This window comes from Tribolium castaneum, chromosome 3 (assembly GCF_031307605.1).
Source record: "Tribolium castaneum strain GA2 chromosome 3, icTriCast1.1, whole genome shotgun sequence".
Classification (NCBI taxonomy): Eukaryota; Metazoa; Arthropoda; class Insecta; order Coleoptera; family Tenebrionidae; genus Tribolium; species Tribolium castaneum.
In genome coordinates this window covers 18043959-18063869 of record NC_087396.1, presented here as the reverse complement: position 1 = coordinate 18063869, position 19911 = coordinate 18043959, and the positions used below count along the sequence as shown (strand labels likewise).

Here is a 19911-nt window from a genome sequence, read left to right as displayed (position 1 = left end):
CTAACTTATTTATTTAGGAAAATGAACAGAATCAAGTTTGTTCTAATTAATAAGATAATTAATGAAACTCTCAAAATTTTGATACATAGCGAACTATATTTGAAAAAAATAACTACAGAAAGATATGTAATTAAAGGTTATACAATGTGTTTTTAAATGATTTTCATCTAGTCGTCTGTGAATTTCTCATGTACAATCAGAAAATGCCGCTTCATAGAACTAATGGTAGGCAATTAGAGATCGTATATTACCGTTCTCCATTTATTAAGTTCCGAGTTCGAAAATGAGCTTCGATAATAAAAGTGTTTTTTTGCACACTGTAACAATTTAGTTGCATTTTAACGAAATTTTTTAAAGAAATTAATTGAATTTCACAACTGATAGATTTGACATTTATTGACAGGATTTAATTGGTAGAGCGGCACAATTTTTTACATGTAAACCAATTTCAAAATTAACTAGAGGAGAATCATTAAAAACACATTGTACGTTGTACAAGTTGTAGATATTTAAATCTGCAAAAATGCAATAAATTGGTGATCCTTTTACTATAAACTAGGTATTTTTTATTTAAGCACGAGCTTCTCTTGTAGTAAATAGCAAAAAATAAGATACTGCTTAATACAAAATACTTGTAATTTTAATTTTTGTAAAGTTTTGTTTATTAACTTATTTGTCTCCTAATTGTCCTAAATTTTCGACTTGCGTAAAATTTGGTATTACTTCTCCGAAACTGTGTTTGGGCTCAATTCGAGGACCCCATAATTATTTCATCATGTTTGATGTAGTGCTTGGGAAATTGTCGATCTAGCAATTATCGCTAGTAATATGACTAATTTATTATAGTTTCTGGTGGTCAGACCTGCCCACAGCATTTCGACGAACATATGTCTTGCGTTAAAAATTCTCGGAGTGCATCCGTTGATTAGCGTAAAAAATTTAATAAATGACCGCCACAGTTCTGTGATTAAATATCATATTTTGCATCCTCCTACCAGAGAAATTTCTCAGTGCAGTACTGAAAACAAAGTAAAATTGGCCGACAATTTATAGAACCCGAAACCGGTTGTTCATTCAAAATTTCTATACTTCAAATTAGAGTTTATGTGGAGTTGTTGTGGTTTTGCAACATTGAATATTCACAGCGTTACGCTTTATCACCGGTGCTTTACGTAAGCAATCGCATCTGTGATCCGTAACGGTAACGCAACTGCATTCCGATTTTTAATTATCGAGGCTCTCACACCGGACATAAATCGGAGACTGACAAGGTGTTATTAAATTTAATTCCGAGACTTATTAATCGTTATTACTAATCATTACTCGACTGGTCTCTCCAAGTTTGCGGTTATATTAACAAATTACGACTTGGACACCTATAATTAGACGAGTAAATCATAATTAGGAGAAAGACAGCTGGTGGACGATGTTGGAAGAAAACTGGTCAGAGGATAATTTAGTTTATCAATGGTGTGGCTTTTCAGTCAAGATTTTTATCTTCTAAATTGGATCTGAACGGCCTAGGTCAGTTAGCCGGTAATTCGTGTTGGGGTACAAATATAGAAAAAAACGTTAATTTCATGTTTTGTGTTTTTCTAATATCTTGATATCTTTTCACTGTTGTAGTTACAAAAGTTTTATTTATTGTAGTTTTGTTGTATAATGTGCATAAAATGCGCATTGGGCCCTAAATCGCTCCCACAGAAGCCCGCCATTAACGAAATACGGCTTCATCCCGTTAGCTATAGATAAAACATTTAGTATCGTTGTATAAAATTAATGGGATTCATTACGTCCACGCGAAACGACGAAGTTATGGTCACAATTCGCGTATTCGCATCGTACCGATCCATCAAGCAGCAGTCAAACAAAGAACGCTTCTGCTTATGACCGGAGTTGTGTCTATTACAGCATAAAGCACGATGCATTTTCTCCAACTAATGGCACATAAGACTCGCTATTAAGTTTGAATCAGCTCTTCTCCCTTAATATGTTGCAATAAAAGTGTTTATGCCTCAAAGTATTGCGTAAAAATCGCTCGTCCCCCTTTATCGTCCAATAAAAACTTGCACGATATTGTGTTTCGTCAAGTCCTAGTTGCAAGCAGCTGCTGTTAGACCCATTGCATATTTATTTCACTTGTTCCTCTTGTCGTTGCAGAGGAGGCTGGAGTTTCCTTTTTAATTGGAGATTGGCCAGGAGCCATGAGAGAAAAACGAGCGTTATTATAAAATTCTCTAATTATAAATGTGATTCGTAAACATGGAGGGTATTGTGGTTGGCTTTTGTGCGGCGAGTCGAGGGTATTATTTTCGAAAGGGGCCACTGTCAATCAAATTTCTTATAACAAAAATTATGAACGATGCTATTCAATGCGCCTTTTTAGAGCAGGATGTCAGTATTATTCGTCCGCCTAATAACTCATCGGGGCATTGTTGCATTTTTAACCTATTTTTTCTAAGACAACAACCGAGCTCGCAGCACAATGGAGATTATGTTTGCTCGATCTCAAAACTAACATGTCACTAATTCGGTTTCGTAAAGACGCTGTGTTTTACTTCCTTGGTATTTGTTTGCACGGCTGATAAAATCTGGAGCCGGCGATCTATAGGAATCTGATGACACTTTAATATTTGCCTCCACAACATTTTTTTCCAAAGGCGCAATTCGTTCATTAACAAAGCAAAACGTTTCTGCACAAAACGAAATCACAAAAAGCTGAGGACTGCAATCTTGACCTTTCGTTGTCTGGAAAGTGGATTAAAACTGACACTGAAACAATGGGAACAATCGACATTTTTCGGTGGCGTGTTTCGGCGTTAATGGAACTGTCGACTTCGCAAATGGATAACGACCATGACCTATGGAGTGCCCGTTGCATACACGATGAGAAAACGCTCGTAAAAGTAAAACTGCATCTCTAATTACTTCTTAAAACATTATAAATTGATTTTTACGACCACCTACTCAAAAACCTGTAACTTAATCGTTATGTTATGACAAGAATATGAATATGTGACCGAAAGCTCGGTCAAGAAAGCTCTGGGATAGACGCCGGTAGCAAAAACTTTGGCTCGTTTTCGCGCCACTTAGCGCAAAATAGTGCAATTCAATTAAAATTTAATTAGGATCGACTAAACGATTACAAGCAAGAAATTACAACGTTGTACTTTAATAACCTTATTCCGCGGCAAAATGATGTGATTAAGTCGTTTACTAATAAAAGTGCGTTTTTTCGAGACGAATCGGAAAAACCAGTTTGCAACAAATGAGATTGTTAATTATGTTCGGGTTTTGTGTTTAAGAGAGCCGACTGTAATTATTTCGAAAAAATCTCATTAACATTATTACTTTAGAAAGGCATAATAAAACTTCTCATGTAACGATTCATCAGATGGTTTTAATTTAGCCAACCACGTGATAGTTTTTACTCGGCTAAAGCCACAATCATGTCACTATTAATCTTCCATTGGAAAACGTTTTATCACGCGAAATTATTCATTCGAGAAAAGGCGCGATTTTTTCGTCTCGGTTCGTAAGATACATCGTAAATTTTATGCACGCAGGGTAACCTTTTTATAGTTAATTAGGTTTTGTCTTAAAGACAGAATGGTACTAAATGTATAATGATGCACTTCTTCTGATAACTTTTATGTTTGAAAAATACTTAACAAACGCATAAACTTTACTACTTCCAGCAGTTGACTTGAACCTGAACTCGTCTCTTTGTGTAAATAACCAAAATACTGCTTCCTCCTCACTTGACCAAAACTATAGCAAATTTAATAAACAAAAAACTTATTCGCCCAATAATAATTTATTAACAGCCAACTGTCACGCGATAGTTTGGGGACCACAAAATGGTATTGATTTAATTAAAACGTCGTGTAATGGTAACACTCTGTATACACCCCAGTGTTACGTCGATTTCATGCTCCATCGACCAATTTACGATTCCTCATTTCATGGCATAGAAGATTCGTTTATTTCTTCCTTATGACTTGTAAACAAATCACCACTACTTTCATGTTCACTATTGCTATATTATTTTTTTGGTTGATTTTTAAAACTTACACTTGATGGTCCTACTTGCGAATTAAATACCCTAGCAAGTGACAAATCTGGTTCAAAAATTCATTCAGTAAATGAAACTTTAGAATAAAATTTAATGTGTACAGTAGATAAACTCATATTTTTCTGATGGGCTTCCTCTGTACCGGGTGTATCAGAAATACGTGTGTTAATTTTAACAGGTAACAGAGCTCAAGAAATAAAACACTTTTTTTATTTGTAATTTTTCAATAAAAGTTTTGCAAATTTACTTAAAAATTGGAGCAAATAACATACAGAAATGTTTACCCGCCTAGGGGTACAAAAACAAGAGTATCGAACTATGCATTTTTGTTTTGTTGTGACAGAAACAGACAAGTTGATCAATTTAAAACAACAATGAAAATTGTTATTATGAATACAAACTAATTATTAAACACTGACCTGAAAAGAGGAAAAAAATAAATAAGAATTTTTCAAAATGTGACATAAAAAAGCTGTTGTACTCGTACTTGATGAGTTATACGTGGTCAAATTATCACATCTATTTCTGATACACCCTGTATTACTTTGCATATTACACATTTCTTTTCAACATCTCCAATTAGTGATTGGTGGTAATTGAGGTTGGATTGTTTATTTACAGTAAAATTAGTGTGTAGATTTAGAACTTTTATTAATGGATGATTGTAAAATCGTTTACTAATCGGAACTCATTCATCAATAACGGTTATAAAAGAGCAATCTTGTAATCAAGATGTCTATTTACAATTCACCAATTTTCTCAGCGGAAAATCATAACATTAGATTTTTCCACTATTACGTGTTTTCACAACAGGATTGTTTTTATTTTTAATTTAGGAACGAATTTTGTTGAAAAAAAAATAGATATGTTAAAGGATTAAAGGCTGAAATAGTATCTAAGTAAAAGCGACATAATTTTAATAACTGACCAATCCTTAGGGGATGAAACCCAATATATTTTTAATTATATTAGGCACCCTAAGCTGATCCGATTATCATACCAATAATACCCCCAATACACAATACACCCCTCATTTGTTATTAAATATATTCCGAGATTATACCGATAAAGAAGTCAAAGATATAAAGGCTCCTATAGTTTTATTAAACCCTACACGACTTAATATTTTTTATGTTTATTTCGTCATATATAGAGGAATTCCAAATATTCAAATTTGTTTTCGTCAAGATAAAGAGATTGTTATTTTGTCGAGAGGATTGAATGGACGGCGTAGAAGTGGCCTGTTTTGATTTCATTACTTATGTGAAAAGATTCCGATCTGTTCAAACCCTCATATCAATATCTTTTCGTCGATCTTACACATATTACTACAAGGAAAAAATAAGGTGGTGAGGTATAAATCACGAAAATTTGTCTACGAACGGTGGTTAGGGTGAGGCCAAGTCCGGCTCTGTCTGATGGGGTCCAGGCTCCTCTCATATGAAATTTGAAATTTGTCAATATAGGAAGCGGACACATGTTTACGAGCACGAACCCTCGACTTTATGATGGCCGCCTAGATTTGATTGCTAATACCAGCATTTATTGCCTACTGCATAAATCTTTTACCCTCGCCGCACTATCCACTAGAACTGCAAACTATACATATATTAATACAGACCGATCTCTGTTATTTTATTGAAAGCTGAGTCGTGTGGCTTCTGTGTTTAATGGGCGCCAAATAGAAGGGTCGCGGAAAAAATTAGAGGGATGAGTGAATGCGCGAATTCTAATGCGAAATATTGCTTAAAAAAATATTTTTTTATTATCTTGATGCATAATTTCCGCACTTTGAACTACAAAGGACTCCCGAAATATTTATAATACATAATAGAAATTAAAAGTTTAATGCATATGGAGTGCTATACTTTCTTTTTCAAATTTAGTATGGATACACATACTCGTATGTTGTCTTGAGATATTCATAGTATTTCTTCGGTATTGTGAAAATAAACATTTGGATGAAACGACGTCTGTTCAAATGATATCTCTTTTAAATAGAGTTAAGGTTGAACTATACTCAAAACGTCCGAAGAGGAGCTGTTCAAGCAAGCGCGTGAACGTAAAATTTGAAATTGGATTTATAGGAAAATTAATAAACAAAATGCTTTCTTTACAGTTGTATGTTGTTTCTAAATTCAGTCACTACCTCACAGGTTAGTTTGTATTTCATTTTAAGTATTTGTAACCGAGTCTAAACGAGTTAAAAAGTCGATTTCATTTGTTGCTCTATTAAAATAACTGTAAGTTCAAATTGCTTGAAAAAAATATGGTGACTTTCTGAGGACCTTAGCAACAATATGCATAAATTTGAAATAACTTGTTAGTGTCATTTAAAAATAAAATGAAAAAACCTCAATTTTTAGCCATTTTATTTTTTCATTAAAAAATGGTACTATGTTTTTTGATAATTTTTTGAATAGGTCTTGTATATGACTTACTTGTAATACTATATTTTTTTCATGCCATTTGAAAGGTTTTTCCATTAGACATTAAGATTATTATGCTGTTTACTCCGTTATAACTTGGTTACAAATATTTAAATCGAGATAAAAACTGATCTGTGGGGTAATAAGTGAACATAGGAACATCATCCAAATGTAAAAAAACGGTTTTGTGTATTTCTTTTAATTGAATATAAAATAATTAGTTTTAAATTAGTGCATTCGCACGTCCGCCTGGACGTTAAGCCCAGTATAGTTCAACCTTAGGTGATGTAGATTTGCAGAAAAAAACTATACTCATTTGCTAATTGATTTTAAATTAAATAATCATAAAAACTCTTTTTTTTTCTTTTTTATGTGGTACATAACAGGGTAACTCGGGTAGAGATGGCCCATTGAAATTATTCTGGTACAATGCAAATAACCCACCTGATGTTTGTCATACGAGGAAATAGTGTTCATGACATTGACAGAATTCTTTCTTTTTTTATGGCCTCTCATTTGCGTCTATACCTACCACTCTTTATTTAACAAGCGGAAAAAAGAAGGACATGAGATTTTAAAACCATAAACAAAAAGTAAATTATGTATTAGCTATTAACAAGACGAGTGCGAAAACTTAAGCTTAAAGTTTAAAACACGTGGCTATGTTGTTTTTAAACGCCTGTTTTTAAATAATATTTATCATCTAAGATTCAGATATTAAAAAGTAGGCATAAAATGTTGCCAACAAAAAAAGCAAATAAAACAGCTTATTCATAAAAAAATATGGATGATGCATAGTCAAAAGACACTTTATTCAATGTTGAGATACAAGATTCTAAGTAACATTATAGAACATGAATGTTAAAAGTAGACTATAAAAGCAATGGAGAAGAATATAATTATACATCATTAGAAAAATATGTCTTTTTAGAAAAAAACTCTTATTTAAAAGATGCACTAAAAAATAAAAAATAACGTTTTTCTATCAAAGGAGAATGTTTTTGTTAACAAATTAGGATTTTAAAATTTATAAAAGCTTTGGGAGCAGTGCTTAATTTAAGAAAGTTTTTCTGTAATGCCGTATTGTTATGACTTATAACCGTTACCAAAGCTTTTATAAATTTTAAAATCCTAATTTGGAAGCAAAAATATTCTCCTCTGATAGAAAAACATTATTTTTTACTTTTTAGTGCATCTTTTAAATCAAAGTTTTTTTTTATAAAAAACTATTTTATTTATTGCTTTTTAGTCTTTACTTATTCTAAACGTCTTTATCTCTCAAATTTTGTTTCACCGTATTATTGTAATACCATTGTTTTGCTGATTTGAACAAACTTGTTTAGTGGTATGTGATAGAAAACAGTTGTTAGCAATAAAAGAACATCCTAATCTCTGTTCTGTGTCTAGAATTTATCGTTCAAGATTGTCACGAAATGTAAAGAAAAGTTACGGTATGTACAAATCGAAAACCCATTTTTAAACATAACCTAAGACTTCAAAACCCCATTTAACCCCTTTAGGGCGTATTGAATGATGTAGGATTGCATTGTCACGCAGATTAAATAAGTATGCAAAATTTCAATTCATTGGGACAACGGTAACCCTTTCAAATTTGGCTCAAAAAATATGAAACAGACAGACAGACAACAAAGCAAGTTAAATAAACGCTTTTAAAAAGTAAAGATTGTATTAAACATCTTTTAAACAAATGTTTTGATAATTTGTTATTTACTTGTATTCAATAAAAATGTAGTTATGTGTTTGTTCTAAATAAAAATGTCGCCTCTATTGAGTCAAAAATAATTGTTTAGTGTTTTTTTTTGTGAGCGATTTCTCCCTGAATTTCTCTACTAGGTACGTGTGTCAAGGCTTTAGTTATTGTAAATATGTATAATGAATTGGTATTCATTAAAAAAATTTAACAATGCTGTTCGGTTTTTTGTTTCATAGATTTACAATTTTAATTAATTATAAAGGTTATAATTGTGTATTCTCTAAGCTTTAAAAATGATATACTAGAGCACATCAGCTATTTTAAATTGTTTTTTGGAGTATATCATCAGAAATTTGGTTTAAAATCTTTCGGCGAATCAAAGTTAAAGCAGGAAGTGAGTGGAAACAGTATAAAGGTGGCAACTCAGTGCCTTGTAATTTTCGTAATTTTTGGCAGGAGGGACAAACGAGGCCGTTTCAAGCGTCCATAAATCAGGCTGACGCAGCTAATGGTGCCACCACACATGTGCCTTTAATAAAGCGTACTAATACGCACCCGAATAAAAATTTGTACCGATATAACTAGAATAAAATGAATTTTCAGGCGAGTGAGAAGCGTCGGGAGTATGCTTTGAAATTAAAAATAGCCCTCTGGGGGACTAATTAACTTGGTGATCAACTGTTAGCACTTGGGACTAAAATTGCTGTGTCGCGATCGCGAAGTCGATCCTTTTTGTGGAATAACGATGGGTGGTGAAGTGTCTGTCTATGATCAGACGTCAAGTACCGATTGGCATGCATCACTTTGACAGATAAAACTTTACTGGTTTACATAGTTGCTTGTTGCTCTTTACAGGAAAATAAATCTCAATTTTACGAGCTATAAAATATTATTTATAAATTTACATTAATCGGAATAGTACCTTTGACACCACAGATGGGACGAGGAACATGTGTATTGTGTCAACATTAGCGATCCCCTAATAACTAAAGAATAAATTCGTGAGAATTTTCTGGTTTTATAATGTTTATAACATTTTTAACTCTAAGCTGTTTACATTTCTTATTTTAAGGTGTGATTGACGAGTGAGATTTTTAATTTGTTTATCTTTGAATTACGGGCAACATGCGCTTCGTTTTTAGATTACATAGAATACACAATTACCGATTGTTGATAAATAATTCATCAAACTATTATACCTTTAGCATTCTGCGAAAATAAACCGCATCGGAACCGACGCCCCCCAAGCGCCTTGCAAAATTTTCGACATTTGGGGTGGTGTCACATTGTGAGAAGCTCGAATTTTTGGCAAAATATTTTGAGCCAACTGCTATTGTAAAAATCCAAACCATAAAATTCTATTGTAACCGAACAATAAATTGGCCGAGTAACCGGCGGGCTAATTAAAATTAACACCTGCATACGGCCCCATGCAGTATCCAATAAAGCCCCCCGCATAAATCAGTTCCTCTGGCAATTTGCTTTCAATTTCCCGCCCTGTTGTCAATTACCTTTCCACCATCCCCTTTATTTCAAGGTTATCCCATAACACCCTTAACCGGTGGTAAATCCGCATCGTTTAGAGAAAATTCATTTGTCTGTACCCCCGAAATAAATAGTCTGGAGAGAAGCCGGACATATTCCGAGGGTGTACACCGTCTGAATCGTTACTTTTTACGACTGCTATAAAATGTACGGGAAATAATTCGGACCGCAGCCCCCAGGACAATGGGCAGCTTCGCTGTAACAAATCATGTATTGAAATGTGATGTAATAAACTGTCCCCGGATTGCATTTCCCGCTCGGCGGGGACGTAACTGACCAGCAGCACGTGTCCTTTGTGTCCTTAAACGATATTTGATAATGACCCAAACAAATCACCCGGATTGAAAAGACGGTCGTCTCCGGATTGCGAGTGGGAGAATAATGCGCTGATAGGAGAACCACCCATGATGAGCGACTAATGATATAAATAATCCACTTTATTAAGTCAATAAACATGCAGATAATCCTGTCAACGATTTATTTGAGTGTGGGCGGATCCTACTGTGAACGGCGATTTGTCACACTTCTGTTGGGCTACCTAAACAATGTGTTGGCGCGCTAATCAGGCTTCGATCTCGGCCTCCGGGCTAATATCGGAATGGATGCAGGACCACAGGACGTCCCAAAAGTCCAAAACGTAAAATGAATATTTTTTGCCAATTTTGCAAAAACATAAAGCACATAAAACGATACAATACAAAATATCTGCTTTATACGAGAAAAAAAAAACAAATAAATGAAAAACTCCGAGAAAATACTTCCCTTACACCGATTTTAAAACACATAAAGTGTACAGGTTGATTAACTTTTTGGGTAATGGGAAAAAACGAAAAAGTCACATCTTTTAGAAAGCTTTTTTCCAAAATTGAAAATATCTGATTAACATCTAGAGAAATTCTTTAAATTACAAAATAAAAAAGAATGCTCCGTTTAAAATTTAATATAGTGGAAATAATATTATGTAAAATTAAAGTAAAACTAAATGAAAATCATTTTTAAAAGTAACTTAAATCAGTGAATACAAATCTCTGGAATTGCGTAATAAAAAGTTCCTACCATAACGAAGAAAGACCTTTTCTAGAAACAAAACTTGTACAACAATGTGTTCAAAAATGGTTGTTCATCAAGTCGACTATGAAATTCATATTTATTGTGCCTTTTTGTTCAAATGACTATTGTATTTGCTGAGTACTGTCAGACCATTGAATTGCCTTTTAGTCATTTTTTTGTATTTTTTTGGCAAAGTTGTTTTAAGTGAAGGGTTTGTCTTGATTTAGGTTTTATATTACCGTGATTTTTGTTGTTGCGTACTTTTATGTTTTTAGATTTGAAGATTTTTTGCATTATTTTGACGGATCTGTCAGTTTGACGCCATTTACAATTTAAATTAATCGGCACATCACGTTCAAACGTTGGTAATTTGATGAACAACCATTTTTGAACAGAGTGTACAATAATTAATAAGAATAGCTAACTAGATTATGCCTTGGAAATTGAAATTTTGTTTATATTAAAAAAAATAAGAGTTTCTATAGGATTTTATAAAATTGATTATTTTGGAGCTGATACCTTTTTTCCAAATTAAAAAATAGAGCAGGAATGACCGTTTTTCAAAGAATAATTTTATTTTAAAATTCTGCGAAAATAATTGCTCCAGGAGTGCCTATCCTATTTAGAAAAAATGGAAATGCATCTATTAGCTGTTTCAAAATTATAAAAACGCCAACGTCGCATGTTACTAAATTATTTTTTTAAATAAAGTTGAACAAGATGTAAAATATGTAGTTATTAATGATTAGATCCCTCATTGAAACTATAAATTACATTAGCTATTAATTTTTTGAAGTGCATGAATAATTAAATTTATAACAACAAATTGAGAGAAAATGCGATGTTGGTATTTTTATAGTTTTGAAACAGCTAATACACTTTGAAATATACTCTCGAATTCTCGAGTTTACGAGTACTTCAGCCATATTTTTATTTTCATTCGCAGTTTAAATCGTAATAGGTACTAGTTACAGGATTTGGAAAAATGTTGAGAAATATTTTCACTGTTATTTCCTATCAACTATTTTCTTGTTTAAAAACAAAAAAAGTTTTAACTAAAAGCGCACAGTATTTTGAGTCACAATAATTTTTTTGTAAATTTACATAAATTGAGAAAGATTTGTTGTTTTATTAAAGAAAAAGGAACTGTAAGGTGTCACATGACAAAAATTTGGGTGATATAATTGTGTTTTGTTCTTCCTACAGTTGTTACGCATTTAATTGCGGATTAATTTAATGACGCTTTTCAGAGTTTTAATCGCAATTATATTAATTTTAATTCGCGATTAACTTGATGTTTTTTAATGCAAAATAAATGATTTAATTTAATTTGAATTAGTTTAATTTTGAATAAAATTTTGCAAAGGCCAATATAATAATTATTTTGTCGATGGACAAAATACATAATAATTAATTTAAAAGGACATAATTGTTATTTAGTAGATATTCATGTAGTTATTTATTGAATAAATACGTGCTTGTGTTGTATGAGTATGTATTGTCGCATTAACAAAATTCCTAAAATAACCTTTGCAACTTTACAATTTTACATGTCTCAGTTGGACACACATTCCAAACAAGATAATCGAATACCATAAATTAATAAAATCAACGAATATTCTATAAATATTTGCGTATCTTAAACGAAGATTTCCATTTAAAGAACTTCTCGTGCCCACCTATGTTTGATATAAATTTTACTTTTTAGTGAAAATTTTATTATACCTAGGGTCGGTTTCATCAATTAAAATTAAAAATGAACAGTTTAAAGTAATCGTTACTATGATTATATTATAACAATCGTTTCTGTGGATTTATTCTACTAATAAATTTAAATTTATTGTTGGTTGGTGAAATTGCCTCCTTTGTATTCTGTGTTCTTATTTTAAAAGGTCCAAACATTTAGGTCCAAAGGATCTTTGATAATTAGGGATGTTGGGACCAACCGATGAATTGGATATTGCAGCCGTTTTTATACTTATAAGTAATTATAAGTAAAAAAATTGTATGACATCTTTGATAACTTTTGAATTTTATTATAACTACCTTCATCTGTCTATTAGGTATAATAAATAGGAAACATTAAACAAAATACGTAATAAATGTATTATACCATGTTATGAAACTACGGTTTATTTGAATTATTGGAAATGCTTGTGTACGACTTTGTTGATGTATTGAGTGAGTGCTAACCCTTGACAGTTTAATGATTGAAAAATCTTAAACATTGCCTTCGGGGCTGCGTGGTTCATGAATGTTGATATCACTAACACGATTCTTGTCACGCCTTTGGCAATAAAATCAATGCAACTTGTTACATTCCACCGTTGAATGACGACTATTGCGTATTTTGTGTGTGCGAAGAAGGGTTCTGCCGGTTCGAAAACAGATGAGGTTATCGTCTAGGGACGAGTTTAGTAACATCGCCCACCTGAGACCAAAGTCAGAAGCCAATATCTTGTCTGCAGACGCGTCTGCCCTTGCTAATACGTCTGTTGTAGTCTTTCAAAGGCAAACATAGCTAGGCTCGGTCAGTTCTAACAACACAAATTATTATTATCCTCGTATAAATGTGTGAAGTTGTTGGTGTCGCATTGAAGTTATGTTCGATTTATCGCCTCTACGAGCGTTTGCATTGTTTATGAGTCAAACTCGCAGAACGAAATAAAGAAGCTGTACTTTCTGTCCACGATCCATGCAATCGGCGCGAGTTCAATTTCCTTTAATAGTTTCCGATGCTTTTGTCGTTTACGAAATGGAAGAAAATTGTCGTTTTCGCCAACAAATCTCGAGTATGAAAAATTTTTTGTTCTTGAAACGAGCATTTCATGAAGGAACATCGTATCAAATTACGCTGAACTGTACAACCAGGGAACTAATTAATCCAACAAAACTGGGGTTGGCTTGAGGCGTCCAATGGCGAACCATTTTCAAGGGTTACTTCATGCCCTATTGGTTTGAAACACGGCCATTGTTAGCTCGTTGTTGAACAACAATACCACCATTATGCGTATTTGCATTCATGTTAATTGCATTCAACAACTAATCAGCTGTAATGGCCAATCTTCCGTGTATAGCAGTCCATTAAAATGGCGGAGTTTTTACAAGAGTTTGCCCCACAACGAGGGGTTTTCATTGTTGGCATCGCCGTGAAACAAATAAATTCTCTACTACCGAGAAGAGGATTTTTTCGTTTGCGCTTATTGAGCATTGACGAGCCGTAATATTGTGCTCAAACGAATCAAATCGCTTTGCTATTATTTGTAACTTTTAATCAAACGGTGATGGGACATAGAAATCGATTAGCGATCTTTCCTGGTCGCTTAAATGATTCATCACCAAACCAAAATGCCCATTTTTAGAGCTTTAATAAATTCAAGTTGTAGATGCATGAAATTATTTCATCAGGATAATAATGAGACGAAATTAATCCAGTACATTATCTTGTAACTTAATTGATGTCATTTCTTTCTTGTTAGGTAGGTACTCAGATACTTACTCGTATGTATGCAGGGAGATCTAAGAAATTTTATTACCAACTGTAGAACTGGGATTGTAATATATTATTATTTAAAATGTCTTAAATATGGGTACTAGGTAGACTAGGATTTCTATATAAAAATGTAACTGAGCTTTTACAAAGCGTTTATATCAAAGTCTTCTTTTAGCACAGCTGATTTAATATTTGGTATTTAGCTCGATGTTTGTTTGTTGTAAACCAAAAATTTAAACATAATTATAATAAGATACGTAAGATACAGATTCCGTGTGTACCTTGTATTGTCATTGTTGCTGTTTAAATACTTTTTACATTCATGTAAAATTTTCTAATTACGAGTGCTAATAATTTTCAAAACGCAATCAAAACATTTGGTGACCATAAATAAGCCTACCCTAAAAATGCGCACAGAATAAAAAGCCCACATACATAAATGCTCACAAGAAAAGAACCCACACAGAATAAAGCTCACAAACAAAAAAGTCCACGTCTAAAAAACTCAAAAAATTTACAAAAAATATGCGCACGCTAAAAAAAATACATGAAAAAAAATCCACACCGAAAAAAGCCCATACAGTAAAAACCCACATGGAAAAAAGATCACACAGAAAAATAACCACTTACCAAAAAATACACATGCAAAAAACCCACAGATAAAGAAACTCAGTATTTACGTTTTCCCTCTAGTTTCTGCTCGTTATTGGCCTCTTTTTACAATTTACAATTTGCCAAAATCAACACAAGGGTAGCACTACCCTCACTCTTTTATTTTTTTGTTGGTAACATTTTAAGCCTTCTTTTTAATATCTGAATCCTAGATTATAAACTATTTTAAAACACGCTTCCCATAGCAACGTGTTTTAAATTAAAATGTTTCTACAAAAAAAAAATGAATAACACCTCTCTGGTGTCTAAGTACCCAACTCGCATACGCTCGTTGCATAATGACAGCTTTCGAACTTTAAGCTTGTGTTTTCGCTCTCGTGTTACTAATAACTATAACTTTTAAGCCAGTTTTTAAATTTTAAAATGTTATTAATTTCCAGTATACTATGATGTATTCGTAATAACTTTTTCAACTTTTTATCACCTGTTGCTGGGGATGGTTACATTAATAAAACTGAAACTACTCTACATTTTAGTTTTTTACCCCGGTTGAATGGCCGTAGTTATTAATAATTCACATATTAAAACTTATAAATAAAATTGAGTTGACACTGCCCGAAAAAATTTTGCATCAAATCAAATATTTAACAGATTGGGGTGGCGACTTAGTGGTGAAGTGATAAGAATTAAAAAAAAATACAGTTTGCTTTTTTAACTACTTACTTTTTATTTTTGGTATATGTTGTATGTATAGTTTCTGAGATATTTAGGTATAATCAATTTTTTTCGGCTCGGAGGCCATACAATTTTATAGATTACTTACTTTCGGTTTCACCAACGATATCTAAATCGTCAGATATAGTTACATGATCAATATTTTATATTTATTTACGTTATGAAATAAAAACTTATTTCACCAAACTTTGTTTAGTTATCATGTTAACATCGATTTTAAATTCATCCTCGACAGCAGAAATTGTTTTTTTCTCTGCGAGTTAATTTTCTGTGAGTTTTTTTACGTGGAATTTTTGACGGTTGGACTTTAATCCATGTGAGCTTTTTTCTGGGTGGGCTTCTTTCATTGCACGTTTTTTCTAGGTGGACGATGGACGTTTTTCTTTGTAGGTTTATTATGGTGTGGATTTTTTTCCGTATGAGTTTTGTTCAGTGTGAACTTTTTTCCGTGTAGGCATTTTCCTTGCTTTTTTCTGTAGGCTGTTTTCTTGTGCGCATTTTTCATATGGGCTTATTTCATGGATTCTTCTCTTGTAATTTTTTTTCTAGAATTAATATATTTAGTCCTATATTGCTAAAATGACAAGACAATTCTAAATCGTTTTGTTACAAACGTGATGATTTTTTGTTCTTAAATTAAGTAAAGATCTGGTTATACTTAACTTAGATCAGAATAGCATACCCGCAGTGTGACTTGTAATCTACCAAATTAATTAAAAATTTCATCAAAGAGTGTGAAAATAGTGTAATTATCCCGCCGCTATTGCACCACAATGCGATGCGATTTTGCATACATGTAAAACAGTTTAGAAGCCCAAATATGTTTCCAGTCTTTTCGATCACGCCCACCTATTTCATGTAAACTGTTATTAACTTTTTTCATTGCATTCAATCAATTTTAATAGGCATTTTGATAAATTGTCCTTCACATTTTAATCGAATTGACGCAAATGCAATTTTTTTCCAGGCAGCTCGGATTGCCAGTTTCCATGACCAATTCGGTAGACTTGACACCGGAGGCCCATAAAGAACGCTGCAGCAAATTAGAGTACCTGGTTGAGAGCCAAAAACAACTGTGTTCACAATACGATAGGATATTACCGGTGAGTGATTGCAAATTTCAAATTAATTAAAAAAAATTGTTGACTATTAGTTTTTTTATTTGAGCCCATCATAGGCCTTCTTTCTTTAACACTCGCCCGAGCACTATATTGTTTCCCGGTTATTGATTACATGGGAGCTTAATCAAGCTTTGAAACGCATACTTGAACGAATCTCTTTATAAGTCCATATATTCCAGGTTATAGGAAATGGCGCCAGGTTGGCGATGGACGAATGCCAACATCAATTTAGGAATAGTAGATGGAATTGTACAGCGTTTCCCGAAAAAAATGTAACGTTTGGAAATGTGATCACAATTAGTAAGCCCAAATTGTGGTAGCTTTACTCTTTTACAAAGGGAAATTGCAGGAAGTAGAGAAGCAGCGTACTTATCAGCAGTATCAGCAGCAAGCGTAGCTTTTGCAGTGACGCGAGCGTGTTCGAAAGGCGATTTAACAGACTGTTCCTGCGACACGAGAATGCGCCAGAAGAAATCGCACAAATGGAAGTGGGGCGGCTGTTCCGAAGACATCAAATACGGAGAGAAATTCAGCCGAGACTTTTTAGATTCCAAAGAGGATGACAAAACAGCGGACGGACTTATGAATCTTCACAACAATGAAGCAGGAAGAAGAGTTCGTCTTGAAGTTGTCGTAATAGACTCGATTCTAATTCCTGTTTTTGCAGAGTGTCAAATCGCGAATGGTCCGTACTTGTAAATGCCACGGAGTGTCTGGCTCCTGCAGTATGCAGATTTGCTGGAGGCGCCTCCCACCCTTTCGGAAGGTGGGCGACGCCCTGTTCCAAAGATACGAAGGCGCCTCTCATGTGAAATTCGTCGAGAGGAAGTGGCGGAAGAAACTGAAAGCGATCAGCGCCGATCTGAAGAAACCCAACAAAACGGATCTGGTGTATTTAGATGATTCTCCGGATTATTGCGAGAAAAATGAAACGTAAGTTTCTGTTGGAATGAAATTTAGATTGAGTGAGTGATGCGTTTCAGGCTCAGTATTTTGGGGACCCATGGCAGAATATGCAATCGGACCAGTCAAGGGATTGACGGTTGCAGATTGTTGTGCTGCGGCAGAGGCTACCAGACGCGGGTTCGCGAAGTGGAAGAGAAATGCAAGTGCCACTTCGTGTGGTGCTGCAACGTCGTCTGTGACATTTGCAGGTATAGGAGAGAAGAACACGTTTGCAACTAGACTATGAACTGACGATCGACTGAAGATACCGAAGACTACGATATTATACTCAGAAAACGTCCTCATCGTATTAACAAAGAGAGAACTCTTCATTTTCCATTTTTCAAACTGTAGATAATTGTAATGACTCGTTTTCTCAAAATTTGTCTGTTTAGAGTTAGATGGTAGACGTTTTATACAATTTTAGGATCCAAAATTGTACACATTATCTGTTGCAATTATCTCAAACTCACGACTGCTTCGACCATTCTCATCCAGTAAATGTATCATCACGTTGTATATTTATTTATGTGTTTGCACCTAGTACATAAATAATTTTAATAATGTGGAATGTATTGAGATTTATATAGATCTGTACATAGATTTTTAATATATTTATTAGGTACTTAACTGTAGTAGAGCTAAGTTCATTGTACATAGTAACATAGTTAATTTAAACAAAACGTAATTTATGTCGTGTTCAATCAAAATATTAAAACTAGCTCATCTATGAACTACTCTGGTGATAAAATTTATTTTTCCAGTGTATTACATGTGCCATAAAATCCATTCGATCCGACGATTTATCTTAGAAACTCTTTCGTCTCTACTGTGTTTATAAAAATCGACACCGTAATAAATTATTATTAATAAACTCTTTGTGTACAAATTATTGGCGATTTATTTTTTAATCTCATATCCCACACAATGAAACACTCATTTTCTTCACTAAAATTCGCACATCTGTAAAGGTTTAACTAAAATTAAAATATTTGCAAAAGTGCGTGCGATTACGCGAATAAGATAGATGTTACTTAATATAGGAGGCAAAAAGTAGTACACCAAGGTACGTTTCTAGGCGAATCGATTTGTTAAAAATAAATGTAGGAAATTAGTTAATTGGCTATTTAGGAAGTAGCTTACGATCCCGATGGAATAAAGTACTTTGTGAAGTACTTCAAAGTGTGAAGTACCACTAAACCAGAAAAATAAATCTTTAAGGTGGGAATGAAACTGAAGACTCCGGTCAAAAAATAATAACTTATAAGAAACTGCAAATACTTCATAAATGAATGTTTTGTTTAGTTAAATATTACTGAGAACTAAATACCAGGAGGAGAAACAAGATACGAAATACAGAAGGAACACGATTATAACGAACCCGGTATTTAAAGCTGCGTCCACACTATGACGATCGGCAAGTCCGATTGGCAAGCTTAATCGGCATGATCGGCTTTTTTTACGTGTAACGGTGGCATGTAACTTATGGCCGAGCGGCATGTCCACACCAAATCAGCTTTGGTGTGGAAGCAACTTAACGAAGAAATGGAAACTCATATTTTAAAGCCCTATATTTATATTATAATAACTGTAATATTTTTTAAATAAAATACCACTTTCCCCAAATAATTGTTTATTCACTCCTAACACCACGACGGGACAAGCAAGAGTGCCCGTTCGTCATTCTCCTACTTGCTTCCCCCTACCTCACTCAGCCTTTTCTATATAGGTACAGTACTTAATACACTACAATAACAAATTAGTTCGGTTATAGTGAATATATGAACTTCACTTTTAACGTTCGAAATTTAGACAAAAAAGTGGTCTAGGACTCGGTTATAAGTTATAAGTTATAACGTACGCACATGCACTTACAGCACTTACATGCACTTACAGCGACATTCCAGCAGGCACATAAACAGACCAAGTAATTAGAAATCTTTAAATTTAGGATACGAAACTAAAAATTATTGAATTGTTAGATAACTATTAAACATAGATGAATGTAGATAAATATGCTTTTCTAATAAATTAAATTAATACTTTATTTCGTGTATCTGTTTCACGTTTAGAATTCAGTTGACTTGAAAACTATTCTATAAACGACGATGTTCGGATAAAACAAACGATCGGGTATAATACATAACAAACAAATTCTGAAGTCCCTTGAGTGTTCGTTATAACCGAGTTCC

At 33.4% G+C, this 19911-nt stretch overlaps 1 protein-coding gene across 1 annotated transcript in view; it reads left to right on the top strand.

The window, feature by feature from the left end:
* The window catches only part of LOC661650 (protein Wnt-1), a 40535-nt gene extending 21924 nt beyond the window's left edge, over window positions 1-18611 (top strand). Inside the window, exons 2-6 of the mRNA XM_008197148.3 lie at window positions 16621-16756; window positions 16954-17074; window positions 17124-17389; window positions 17442-17707; window positions 17758-18611. Of these exons, the coding sequence (XP_008195370.1) occupies window positions 16621-16756; window positions 16954-17074; window positions 17124-17389; window positions 17442-17707; window positions 17758-17959 (991 nt within the window). The 3' untranslated portion in view covers window positions 17960-18611. The remainder of the gene's footprint in view (window positions 1-16620; window positions 16757-16953; window positions 17075-17123; window positions 17390-17441; window positions 17708-17757) is intronic.
* The last annotated feature ends 1300 nt before the right edge of the window (window positions 18612-19911 follow it).